This window comes from Ranitomeya imitator, chromosome 2, assembly GCF_032444005.1.
Source record: "Ranitomeya imitator isolate aRanImi1 chromosome 2, aRanImi1.pri, whole genome shotgun sequence".
Taxonomy (NCBI): domain Eukaryota; kingdom Metazoa; phylum Chordata; class Amphibia; order Anura; family Dendrobatidae; genus Ranitomeya; species Ranitomeya imitator.
Genome location: NC_091283.1, coordinates 339,419,332 through 339,433,612, shown reverse-complemented (window position 1 = coordinate 339,433,612; position 14,281 = coordinate 339,419,332). Strand labels below are relative to the sequence as shown.

The 14,281-nt window shown below is 47.0% G+C and overlaps 1 protein-coding gene across 1 annotated transcript in view; it reads right to left on the bottom strand.

The window, feature by feature from the left end:
- The window catches only part of LOC138663655 (oocyte zinc finger protein XlCOF7.1-like), a 56,613-nt gene extending 42,532 nt beyond the window's left edge, over positions 1–14,081 (bottom strand). The window contains exons 1-6 of the mRNA XM_069749936.1: positions 14,032–14,081; positions 12,025–12,166; positions 10,567–10,746; positions 10,360–10,483; positions 10,179–10,276; positions 9,583–9,673 (exon numbers count right to left, since the gene is read on the bottom strand). Of these exons, the coding sequence (XP_069606037.1) occupies positions 9,583–9,673; positions 10,179–10,276; positions 10,360–10,483; positions 10,567–10,746; positions 12,025–12,102 (571 nt within the window). The 5' untranslated portion in view covers positions 12,103–12,166; positions 14,032–14,081. The remainder of the gene's footprint in view (positions 1–9,582; positions 9,674–10,178; positions 10,277–10,359; positions 10,484–10,566; positions 10,747–12,024; positions 12,167–14,031) is intronic.
- Between the last annotated feature and the right edge of the window lie 200 nt (positions 14,082–14,281).

Here is a 14,281-nt window from a genome sequence, read left to right as displayed (position 1 = left end):
CCATTCAGACGTCTGTATTCCTGCCGTTCAACTCTAGTCATAGTCCTATCGCACTGCATAGGCTCAGGTTTAACCTCAGGCAGTACCGCCAAATGGTGCACAGATTTACGCTCGCGCAAGCGTCGACCGATCTGAATGGCCAAAGACAAAGACTCATTCAAACCAGCAGGCATAGGAAATCCCACCATGACATCCTTAAGAGCCTCAGAGAGACCCTTTCTGAACAAAGCTGCCAGCGCAGATTCATTCCACTGAGTGAGTACTGACCATTTCCTAAATTTCTGACAATATACTTCTATATCATCCTGACCCTGGCACAAAGCCAGCAAATTTTTCTCAGCCTGATCCACTGAATTAGGCTCATCGTACAGCAATCCGAGCGCCAGGAAAAACGCATCGACACTACTCAATGCAGGGTCTCCTGGCGCAAGAGAAAATGCCCAGTCTTGAGGGTCGCCGCGCAAAAAAGAAATAATAATCAAAACCTGTTGAATAGGATTACCAGAAGAATGAGGTTTCAAGGCCAGAAATAGCTTACAATTATTTTTGAAACTTAGAAACTTAGTTCTATCTCCAAAAAACAAATAAGGAATAGGAATTCTTGGTTCTAACATAGATTTCTGATCAACAGTATCTTGAATTTTTTGTACATTTATAACGAGATTATCCATTGAAGAGCACAGACCCTGAATATCCATGTCCACACCTGTGTCCAGAATCACCCAAATGTCTAGGGGAAAAAAAAAAAATGAACACAGAGCAGAAATAAAAAAAAAATTATGTCAGAACTTTTTCTTTCCCTCTATTGAGAATCATTAGTTAGGCTCCTTGTACTGTTATGTTTGCTAATGACAGGTGTTATGAAGGCAATCCAGAAACACAGTGTGCTTAGCAATCAGAGCGCACACAGTGATCTGACAAATACCCAAAAATACAAGAACGAGCTCTGAGACGTGGAAACTCTGTAGACTGCACACCTGATCCTATCCTAAACACAACTAAAAGCGGCTGTGGATTGCGCCTAACAACTACCTAGGCAACTCGGCACAGCCTAAGAAACTAGCTAGCCTGAAGATAGAAAAATAGGCCTGACTTGCCCCAGAGAAATTCCCCAAAGGATAAGGCAGCCCCCCACATATTATGACTGTGAGTAAGATGAAAAGACAAAACGTAGGGATGAAATAGATTCAGCAAAGTGGGGCCCGATATTCTAGGACAGAGCGAGGACAGTAAAGCGAACTTTGCAGTCTACAAAAAACCCTAAAGCAAAACCACGCAAAGGGGGCAAAAAAAACCCACCGTGCCGAACTAACGGCACGGCGGTACACCCTTTGCGTCTCAGAGCTTCCAGCAAAACAAAAGACAAGCTGGACAGAAAAAAAGCAACAAAAAAGCAAAAAGCACTTAGCTATACAGAGCAGCAGGTCACAGGAACAATCAGGAGAAGCTCAGATCCAACACTGAAACATTGACAAGGAGCAAGGATAGCAGCATCAGGCGGAGTTAAGTAATGAAGCAGTTAACGAGCTCACCAGAACACCTGAGGGAGGAAGCTCAGAAGCTGCAGTACCACTTGTGACCACAGGAGTGAATTCAGCCACAGAATTCACAACAGAGGAGCATATACCATACTGGAGCAGCATATATCAGGCTGGGAGAGCATATACCAGGCTGGGGGAGCATATACCAGGCTGGGGGAGCATATACCAGGCTGGGGGAGCATATACCAGGCTGGAGGAGCATATTCCAGGCTGGAGGAGCATATACCAGGCTGGAGGAGCATATACCAGGCTGGGGGAGCATATACCAGGATGGGGGAGCAAATACCAGGATGGGGCAGCATGTATCAGGATGGGGGTATAGACTAGGATGGGGGAGCATATACCATACTGGAGGAGTACATACCAGGCTGGGGGATCATATACAAGGCTAGGGGAGTATATACCATACTGGAGGAGTATATACCAGGCTGGGGGATCCTATACCAGGCTGGGGGAGCATATACCAGGCTGGGGGAGCATATACCATACTGGAGGCATATATACCAGGCTGGGGGATCCTATACCAGGCTGGGGGAGCATATACCAAGCTGGGGGAGCATATACCAGGCTGGGGGAGCATATACCAGACTGGAGGAGCATATTCCATACTGGAGGAGTATATACCAGGTTGAGGGATCATATACAAGGCTGGGGGATCTTATACCAGGCTGAAGGAGCATATACCAAGATGGGGATCATATACCAGGCTGGGGGATCATATACCAGGCTGAAGGAGCATATACCAGGTTAAGGGAGCATATACCAGGCTGGGGGAGCATATACCAGGCTGGGGGAGCATATACCAGGCTGGAGGAGCATATACCAGGCTGGAGGAGCATATACAAGGCTGAAGGAGCATATACCAGGATAGGATAGGGGAGCATATAGCAGGCTGGGGGGCATATTACAGGCTGGGGGAGCATATTACAGGATGGGGGAGCATATTACAGGCTGGAGGAGCATATACCATACTGGAGGAGCATATACCAGGCTGGGGGAGCTTATACCAGGCTGAGGGAGCATATACCAGGATGGAGGAGCATATACCATACTGGAGGAGCATATACCAGGCTGGGGGAGCTTATACCAGGCTGAGGGAGCATATACCAGGATGGAGGAGCATATACCAGGCTGGGGGAGCATATACCAGGATGGAGGAGCATATACCAGGCTGAGGGCGCATATACCAGGCTGAGGGCGCATATACCAGGCTGGGGGAACATATACCAGGCTGAGGGAGCATATACCAGGATGGAAGAGCATATACCAGACTGGAGGATCATATACCAGGCTGGGCGAGCATATACCAGGCTGGGGGAGCATATACCAGGCTGGAGGAGCATATACCATACTGGAGGAGCATATACCAGGCTGGGGGAGCATATACCAGGCTAGAGGAGCATATACCATACTGGAGCAGCATATATCAGGCTGGGAGAGCATATACCAGGCTGGGGGAGCATATACCAGGCTGGAGGAGCATATTCCAGGCTGGAGGAGCATATACCAGGCTGGAGGAGCATATACCAGGCTGGGGGAGCATATACCAGGATGGGGGAGCAAATACCAGGATGGGGCAGCATGTATCAGGATGGGGGTATAGACTAGGATGGGGGAGCATATACCATACTGGAGGAGTACATACAAGGCTGGGGGATCATATACAAGGCTAGGGGAGTATATACCATACTGGAGGAGTATATACCAGGCTGGGGGATCCTATACCAGGCTGGGGGAGCATATACCAGGCTGGGGGAGCATATACCAGGCTGGGGGAGCATATACCATACTGGAGGCATATATACCAGGCTGGGGGATCCTATACCAGGCTGGGGGAGCATATACCAAGCTGGGGGAGCATATACCAGGCTGGGGGAGCATATACCAGGCTGAAGGAGCATATACCAAGATGGGGATCATATACCAGGCTGGGGGATCATATACCAGGCTGAAGGAGCATATACCAGGTTAAGGGAGCATATACCAGGCTGGGGGAGCATATACCAGGCTGGGGGAGCATATACCAGGCTGGAGGAGCATATACCAGGCTGGAGGAGCATATACAAGGCTGAAGGAGCATATACCAGGATAGGATAGGGGAGCATATAGCAGGCTGGGGGGCATATTACAGACTGGGGGAGCATATTACAGGATGGGGGAGCATATTACAGGCTGGAGGAGCATATACCATACTGGAGGAGCATATACCAGGCTGGGGGAGCTTATACCAGGCTGAGGGAGCATATACCAGGATGGAGGAGCATATACCAGGCTGGGGGAGCATATACCAGGATGGAGGAGCATATACCAGGCTGAGGGCGCATATACCAGGCTGAGGGCGCATATACCAGGCTGGGGGAGCATATACCAGGCTGAGGGAGCATATACCAGGATGGAAGAGCATATACCAGACTGGAGGATCATATACCAGGCTGGGCGAGCATATACCAGGCTGGGGGAGCATATACCAGGCTGGAGGAGCATATACCATACTGGAGGAGCATATACCAGTATGTACCAGCATATACTCTTGGTTTCATCAGTCCACAGGACCTTCTTCCAAAGAGAAATTGGCTTCTCCAAATGTGCTTTTGCATACCTCAACCGACTCTGTTTGTGGCGTGCTTGCAGAAACGGCTTCTTTCGCATCACTCTCCCATACAGCTTCTCCTTGTGCAAAGTGTGTTGTATGGTTGACCGATGCACAGTGACACCATCTGCAGCAAGTTGATGCTGCAGCTCTCTGGAGGTGGTCTGAGGATTGTCCTTGACTGATCTCACCATTCTTCTTCTCTGCCTTTCTGATGTTTTTCTTGGCCTGCCGCTTCTGGCCTTAACAAGAACTCTACCTGTGTTCTTCCAGTTCCTTACTATGTTCCTCACAGTGGAAATTGACAGGTTAAATCTCTGAGACAGCTTTTTGTACCCTTCCCCTGAACAACTATGTTGAATAATCTTTGTTTTCAGATCATTAGACAGTTGTTTTGAGGAACCCATGATGCCACTCTTCAGAGGAGATTCAAACAGGAGAACAACTTGCAAGTGGCCACTTTAAGTAGCTTTTCTCATGATTGCATACACCTGGCTATAAAGTTCAAAGCTCAATGAGGTTAGAAAACCAAAAAAAGTGCTTTAGTAAGTCAGTAAAAAGTAGGTAGGAGTATTTAAAACAAGAAAATGATAAGGGTGCCCATACTTATGCACCTGTCAAATTTTGTATGAATGCAGATTGCACATTTTCTGTTAGTACAATAAACCTCATTTCAAGGCAGAAACATTACTGTGTCCAACAGTTATTAGATATATGAAACTGAAATAGCTGTTGCAAAAAAACAATTTTTTATAAAACATTAAGCTTAAGATTAATAGGGGTGCCCAAACTTTTTCATATAACTGTATACCAGGCTGAAGGAGCATATTCCAGACTGGAGGAGTATATACCAGGCTGGGGGATCATATACCAGACTGGAGGAGCATATACCATACTGGAGGAGTATATACCAGGCTGGGGGAACCTATACCAGGCTGGGGGAGCATATACCAAGCAGGGGGAGCATATACCAGGCTGAAGGAGCATATACCAGGCTGGGGGAGCATATACCAGGCTAAGGGACCATATACAAGGCTGGAGGAGCATATACTAGGCTGGAGGAGTATATACCAGGCTGGAGGAGCATATACCAGGCTGGAGGAGCATATACCAGGCTGGAGGAGCATGTACCAGGCTGGAGGAGCATATACCAGGCTGGCGGAGCATATACCAGGCTGGGGGAGCATATACCAGGCTGAGGGAGCATATACCTGGCTGAATGAGCATATACCAGGCTGGGGGAGCATATACCAGGCTGGGGGAGCATATACCAGGCTGGGGGAGCAAATACCAGGATGGGGGAGCATATACCAGGCTGAGGGATCATATAACAGGCTGGGGGAGCATATACCAGGCTGGGGGAGCAAATACCAGGATGGGGCAGTGTAACGGGGTCTACCAAGCTGGGGTACCTCTTTCAGTACCACCCCGTGTTTCAGGAGGTCCACTCTGCTTTGGCTGGAGTCTGAATGAAGGACGCTGGCTGGAATTCCTTGATTACATGGGAGCATATAAAATCTCACTGCTTCTCCACGTATTTCCAGTCTGAGAACACTTTATTCACAGGAAACAATATATCACACAGTTACAGAGGGCGGGCCAATTGGAAAGCGGCAGGCCAGACATACATTACAATAGCCGCAGGGGGCCGGAGCCTGCCGATATTTACTGTGGGAATTACAAAGGTGGGGGGAGGACAGAAGGGGGATATCTTGTCCCCTCTGCCCAGGGGCGCAGCCTGTGAGCTGATGCATCTCTCATGGAACCTATTATACACACATATAACAGCACAACATATTTTGGGTGCTGAGTGGTTCCGTAACACGTAACATGCAGCATATATCAGGATGGGCTATACACCAGGATGGGGGAGCATATACCATACTGGAGGAGTATATACCAGGCTGGGGGATCATATACCAGGCTGGGGGATCATATACCAGACTGGAGGAGCATATACCATACTGGAGGAGTATATACCAGGCTGGGGGATCCTATACCAGGCTGGGAGAGCATACACCAAGCTGGGGGAGCATACACCAAGCTGGGGGAGCATATACCAGGCTGGGGGAGCATATACCAGGCTGGGGGAGCATATACCAGGCTGGAGGAGCATATACCAGGCTGGAGGAGCATATACCAGACTGAGGGAGCATATACCAGGCTGAGGGATCATATACCAGGCTGAAGGAGCATATACCAGGCTGGGGGAGCATATACCAGGCTGAGGGAGCATATGCCAGCCTGGGGGAGCATATACCAGGCTGGGGGAGCAAATAACAGGCTGGGGAGCATACACCAGGCTGGGGGAGCACATACCAGGCTTAGGGAGCATATACCAGGCTGGGGGAGCATATACCAGGCTGGGGGAGCAAATACCAGGATGGGGGAGCATATACAGTGGGGCAAAAAAGTATTTAGTCAGTCAGCAATAGTGCAAGTTCCACCACTTAAAAAGATGAGAGGCGTCTGTAATTTACATCATAGGTAGACCTCAACTATGGGAGACAAACTGAGAAAAAAAAATCCAGAAAATCACATTGTCTGTTTTTTTATCATTTTATTTGCATATTATGGTGGAAAATAAGTATTTGGTCAGAAACAAACAATCAAGATTTCTGGCTCTCACAGACCTGTAACTTCTTCTTTAAGAGTCTCCTCTTTCCTCCACTCATTACCTGTAGTAATGGCACCTGTTTAAACTTGTTATCAGTATAAAAAGACACCTGTGCACACCCTCAAACAGTCTGACTCCAAACTCCACTATGGTGAAGACTAAAGAGCTGTCAAAGGACACCAGAAACAAAATTGTAGCCCTACACCAGGCTGGGAAGACTGAATCTGCAATAGCCAACCAGCTTGGAGTGAAGAAATCAACAGTGGGAGCAATAATTAGAAAATGGAAGACATATAAGACCACTGATAATCTCCCTCGATCTGGGGCTCCACGCAAAATCCCACCCCGTGGGGTCAGAATGATCACAAGAACGGTGAGCAAAAATCCCAAAACCACGCGGGGGGACCTAGTGAATGAACTGCAGAGAGCTGGGACCAATGTAACAAGGCCTACCATAAGTAACACACTATGCCACCATGGACTCAGATCCTGCAGTGCCAGACGTATCCCACTGCTTAAGCCAGTACATGTCCGGGCCTGTCTGAAGTTTGCTAGAAAGCATTTGGATGATCCAGAGGAGTTTTGGGAGAATGTGCTATGGTCTGATGAAACCAAACTGTAACTGTTTGGTAGAAACACAACTTGTCGTGCTTGTAGGAAAAAGAATACTGAGTTGCATCCATCAAACACCATACCTACTGTAAAGCATGGTGGTGGAAACATCATGCTTTGGGGCTGTTTCTCTGCAAAAGGGCCAGGACGACTGATCCGGGTACATGAAAGAATGAATGGGGCCATGTATCGTGAGATTTTGAGTGCAAACCTCCTTCCATCAGCAAGGGCATTGAAGATGAAACGTGGCTGGGTCTTTCAACATGACAATGATCCAAAGCACACCGCCAGGGCAACGAAGGAGTGGCTTCGTAAGAAGCATTTCAATGTCCTGGAGTGGCCTAGCCAGTCTCCAGATCTCAACCCTATAGAAAACCTTTGGAGGGAGTTGAAAGTCTGTGTTGCCAAGCGAAAAGCCAAAAACATCACTGCTCTAGAGGAGATCTGCATGGAGGAATGGGCCAACATATCAACAACAGTGTGTGGCAACCTTGTGAAGACTTACAGAAAATGTTTGACCTCTGTCATTGCCAACAAAGGATATATTACAAAGTATTGAGATGAAATTTTGTTTCTGACCAAATACTTATTTTCCACCATAATATGCAAATAAAATGATAAAAAAAACAGTCAATGTGATTTTCTGGATTTTTTTTTCTCAGTTTGTCTCCCATAGTTGAGGTCTACCTATGATGTAAATTACAGATGCCTCTCATCTTTTTAAGTGGTGGAACATGCACTATTGCTGACTGACTAAATACTTTTTTGCCCCACTGTATCAGAATAGGGGTATACACCAGGATGGGGGAGCATATATCAGGATGGGGGAGCATATACCAGGCTGGGGGAACATATACCAGGCTGGGGGAGCACCAGGGTGGGGGAGCATATACCAGGCTGAGGGAGCATATACCAGGCCGAGGGATCATATACCAGGCTGAAGGAGCATATACCAGGCTGAGGGAGCATATACCAGGCTGGGGGAGCATATACCAGGCTGGGGGAGCATATACCAAGCTGGGGAGCATATACCAGGCTGGGGGAGCATATACCAGGCTGAGGGAGCATATACCAGGCTGGGGGAGCATATACCAGGATGAGGGAGCATATACCAGGCTGGGGGAGCATATATCAGGATGGGGGTATACACCAGGATGGGGGAGCATATATCAGGATGGGGGAGCATATACCAGGCTGGAGTGCATATAACAGGCTGGGGGAGCATATACCAGGCTGGGGGAGCATATACCAGGCTGGGGGAGCATATATCAGGATGGGGGAGCATATACCAGGCTGGGGGAGCAAATACCAGGATGCGACGCATATACCAGGATGGGGGAGCAAATACCAGGCTGAGGGAGCATATACCAGGCTGAGGGAGCATATACCAAGATGGGGGAGCAAATACCAGGATGGGGGAGCATATATCAGGATGGGGGGTATACACCAGGATGGGGGAGCACATACAAGAATGTGTAACCATTTATCAGGACTAGCTATTGAACCCATTGTACGCCCGGGTTGTGAGCATTTTTATTGGTACATTTTTGTGCTATGTTATAGGGATCCTGTCACCAGAAATAATTATGTTAACCTGCAGATATGGTTTAAATCTGCAGTGTTATTATGATGCCTGGTGCCCGCACGCAGCCGATTGCAGAGGAGAGAAAATCAACTTCATTATTAGCAGTATAGTCATTTCAAAAACATTTGCTCATTTCTGCATGAAGCTACGTGTTTATTCTTTCCAAGGGAGCTCATACTACACATCACATAAAGTAGGGTATCAGTAATCAACTGTATACAGAATGTATTGAGAAACCCCTTTGTACATAGCAGAACTTCATATGCTGTCACGCATGTCTCACCATGACTACTCTGTGATATTCTTGTACTGGCATGCTCCTGCAATGACACTTTTCTAACCAGCCTTCGCAACATAGTCCATGGTTGTGCTGGTGGAGATGCTTTACTAAATTCACAGGGTCACTTAGTTCACTGTATAAGTGTCAAATTAGACAATCTGTTATTACCAGAGCTAAGTTTTTACCCAGTTTTGAGTAGATTATTACCTGACCCTGATATGCCTACATATTTCTTGTTGACCTCAAAATGGTTTGGCTTCTCACATGACTGTCCTTCCAGGAGCGGTACGGACACTAGAAATTCAACATATAATTACAGTAGAATCTGTGACTTTGCATTTAGTGGTCACTACTCACCTGGGTAGTCATATGTAGGAATCTCCTCTTTACACCGCTCATCACCCCTCACATATGTCTCTGTAGTATTAATATGGGTCAAATCTTCACCCTGAAACAAATATTGTAAAAGTCACAGACAGATGGAGAAGTCACATCTATGATCAGGTCTAATCCTGCCATCTCCACTGTTCTCATTACACAAGTATAAGACATAGAAAGAACCTGAAGAACCTGAAAGAACCTGAAGACCCACCTCTTCCGACAAGCCTACAACCTGCAGTAACCACCGATCGACCAAACCGCTGCATGACCAGCTCTATCCTCACCTACTGTATTCTCACCCAACCCTTGTAGATTGTGAGCCCTCGCGGGCAGGGTCCTTTCTCCTCCTGTACCAGTTATGACTTGTATTGTTTAAGATTATTGTACTTGTTTTTATTATGTATACCCCTCCTCACATGTAAAGCACCATGGAATAAATGGCGCTATAACAATAAATAATAATAATAATAATAATAATAGAATACTGGTGGATAAAACAAGACTGAGCACAAGACCTTCACAGCTGTCTACACATCAAAGGGGAGATCTCATGACACCTTCTCTCCATCTACCTGATGATCCTGAAGAACATTGGGGTCTTCTTGTTTACAGTCCTGTGGAAGAAGAGGAAGGAGACATCTCTCTGGTGTTGTCCTCTTACTGGATAGATCTGGCGGAAACACATACAGGGACTGAATTCATTCTTTACATACAGATAATTATAGGCCGTGTGTATTTAGTTCTGTCTATTACCTGGTGATGTGAGGGGTTGGGGGACCTCCATCATGACATCCTTGTACAGATCTTTGTGTCCTTCTAAATACTCCCACTCCTCCATGGAAAAATAGACGGAGACATCCTGAGACCTTATAGGAACCTGACACATACAATGATACCGTCATCCCATTGATCCCTTCATAGCGTTACTGTATAATGTCCCAGCATTCCCAGCAGTGTCACCTCTCCAGTCAGCAGCTCAATCATCTTGTAGGTGAGTTCTAGGATCTTCTGGTCATTGATGTCCTCATGGATCAGGGGGTGAGGTGGAGGCCCCGTGATTGTGCTCAGGGGTCTTCCCCATCCCTCAGACACAGGGTCCTGACAGCGCTCACTAGAGGTCTTCCTCACTACTGTGTAATCCTGATTATGGAGAAACACATTAATAAATCTCACTACAGACATTTCCAGAGTCCTCACCTCTCCAGTTCTGTCCATCTGTTATACCTATAGATAATAATTATGTTGTAAAAAGAAGCCATGACATATCTGGAGAATTCTTGCATGAGGTGACATTGATGAGGAGAGGCTGCCATCTGCTGCCCAGCCAAAATCAAGTGGAACCAAAGTATGCTGGAAGGTTTGCAGGGGGAGTGACCTTGTGTGCTTGACTGGATCAGGTGACCCACAGGAAAGACTTCCCTGGCATAAAAGCCTTGTGAGCCCATCCACGAGGATATTTGGCACCAAGGAAGGGATCAGGGCAGACATGCTCCAGAGACACCGCTGAGACTAGCATGGCAGGCCTCAGCGGGGAGTCTATGCCACCCAGATGTTGGTCACTGTCTGGCAAGGTCTGAATTCCCCAGAAGATAACCCCAAAAATGCCTTAGACTCATCAGAGCCAGAAGCTGCCACAGCGCTGGCCAAGTCTGAGGCCCGACTATGCCTGTCAAGAGCTGACGCCCAGTCCTCTCCGCCTTGAGCCTGAGAAACTTCCACCGATGGTCAAGCCGGGAAGACCCATGCGGAGACTGTGACAGGAGAGGCATGCCTGCGATTGAGGAGGAACAGTGCGAGTGAGCAGGGCCTTCACTTCTAGCGATCATCAATGGTACTGGGATCAGCTGGGATTAGGAGTACAGAGAGTACAGAGAGGCCTGGATGTCTTCCTCGAGCAGAACAATATTGTATCATACAATTATTAGGTTCTGTAGAAGGACGTAGATCTGGGGATTTATTATGATGGAATATAGGCTGAACTGGATGGACAAATGTCTTTTTTCGGCCTTACTATGTTACTATGTTAGGTTGGAAGGGGGCCAGGTGGTGCGTTAAAGGCTCAATGGGCTTTAATACACTATTTCAGGAAGGGACTTGCGGGGTAGTGAGAAAACGTGGTGACCTCTGCTGGAACCAGAGCTTTGGGTGAGAACTCGTGGTGAATCCCAAGACTGGGCACACAACCTTTGTGAAAAGGACACTAACGTTAACTAGTGAAAGACTTTCTTATTTATTCCAAACCTGTTGTTATTCCCTCTACTGTAAAATTGAATAGCTACTAACACTAATTGTTTAAAAGTTACTGTTGTATATAAATAGCATTATATCAACCTCTGGAGGTTTCCGCCTCGTGATCTCAACTCGTTGCATCCAGACCCCTGCATTACAATGTAATTTCACGTCATCAGAATCTCTCACCTCTCCAGTAAGCCGGAAGAGGATCTCTAGGGTGAGGTGTAATATTCTCTCTGTTATCTTGTCTCTGTCCATATCCATCCTGGAAGGGTCAAGGCAGATTTTGTAGTAGATGTCAATGTAAAAGATACAAATTATCAGGAACCTGAGTGGAAAGGAGGTGAGATTATTTAAAATCATACAAAATACTATGGAAAAAAGCAACAAATTACTGGGTTGGTGCTGATAGTTGAGAGGCACCTCTTCATAGTATCCCCTCTCCCTCCATGCTGGGACGCCGGCATATTCACTGCCCCAGCCACGCAGCGTGGTCCCCGGCGTGTTCCCTGCTTCCTGGCCTGTGTGTGAGCACCGCACCTCCCAGTGCGCGCTCCAGTGTTCTTAAGGGGGAAGCTTTTGCACATAGTAAAATGCCTCCAGCCAATAGCTGGGAGGCATTCAGTGTAAGAGTACACCTGCAAGATGGTTCCCAGCCAATAGATGGGAGGCATCTTGTTTAAAATGCACCCTCCCCAATTGGGGTAATGTCCAGAACTACAGTGAGTTATTAGTAAGTGAGGGGGTCTCTGAATGAAATTGTGAGGTCCCCTGGTACTGATGTGTCCAGTGTGCTGATCCCGTAGTCCCTGGTCCTTGTGCAACCAGTCCTTAAACCAAAGTCCCTGATTCTGGTGAGGGCAGTTCCTGAACCTTGTCCTTGGTCCTACTGCGGTCAGTGCCTGAGCCTTGTCCCCGTCCTGTGAGCGGCCAGTCCCTGAATCAGTATCTGAGACCTGTGTGTCTGAATGTGTGAATATCCAAGTTCACTGTATACCCGGACTGCTACAAAGTCTCCAAATTAGTCTGTGTTGGTAACCTTTCTGTAGCGGATCCAGAATTTAGTCCTATCCGTGTCTGCGTACCTGACCCCTGGGGTCAGCAGCTGCAGTACCATGGACTGCCTAGGAGTGGTACCTGGTGGCTACATGCAGCCAAGCCTGACTTCACCATCAGGAACTCCAGTGAACACCTGGTAGCCCACTACACCCCTCCTAGCTAAGCCCGGCACAGTGGGCCCATGAACCATGTGCGACACCTGCGTTCATAACACAGACATCAGTTATCTTTCTTCAGTTGGGAACACAAAAAAAGTTAAAAATGAATATAAAGTAAGGAGATACTGAATAATACAATTCAATATACTGCATATTGGTTTCCGCTGGAAATCCAAAGAGAGGGGGCATGATGGCAGTCAGGGACATTCAGCAGACTGCCCGGGACGACAGGACATAGACCCAAATCTGGGACTGTTCTGCTGTATTCGGGATGGTTGGGACCTATGGATTTATTTTTTGTTAATTCCTTCATAGTTGTAGCAGCCAGAACGTTTTCATTTTTACATAAGGTTCACTATATGGGGTCTAGCTTTTTGAGTGAGACGAGCTGTAGTTTATTTTTTTTAAAGACCATTGTGCCAAACACGTCTGTTTGGCTGTGTTCACATATCCTAAACGTTGCAGGATTTCATGCACTGAAATATGTGGAAACGTTTCATCATTTTACCACATACTGTAATTTCACATGTTAGATTTGAAAATTTTGGCTTGGTCACAAAGTGGATAAAAACTACTGCAATAAAAGTTATTATTCTAACTATTCTTTGTTTTTTTATTGGAAGAAAAAAAAATCTCTTTCATTTCAGCTCTAGAATGCAGGTACATAGGAATACACTGGTATATAGAAATGTATCTCTATGTACCAGTACAAGATGTTGTGTGTTTGATTCATCAGGGTCCAAACGTGAAGAAAAGTGAAGAATGAGTTAATTAGAGCACAGAGATGCGGCCTTCCCCCAGAGTCAGAGAAGGAACTAGTGAGCACTAAACACAGTGAACTGGAGAGGAGGCGACTTACAGGCACAGAGTGAGAGTCAGGACATTGCCCTGAACAGCCGGGACAGCTCCCCCAAATTGGGACTGTCCCGCTTGGCGGTTGGAAGCAATGAATAATGGGGGACTCTCCAGCACCTACCTCCACCCGCAGAGCCACGCACCACATATATGGCCGTTCTGTGCGCACAGGACCTGTGATGAGGTCACAGGAGGGGAGGAATCAGGGGTCACATGATGGGAGGAACAGGTGTTGGAATCAGAGAAGATATACTGCTCTTCCCAATATAACATATATATATTTGCAATGAATGGGGATAATGCCGCCCCCATTGAGGTGCCCTGTTTTTGTAGATAATAGGAGCCATTAAAAGAAAAATAATTATTTTGGC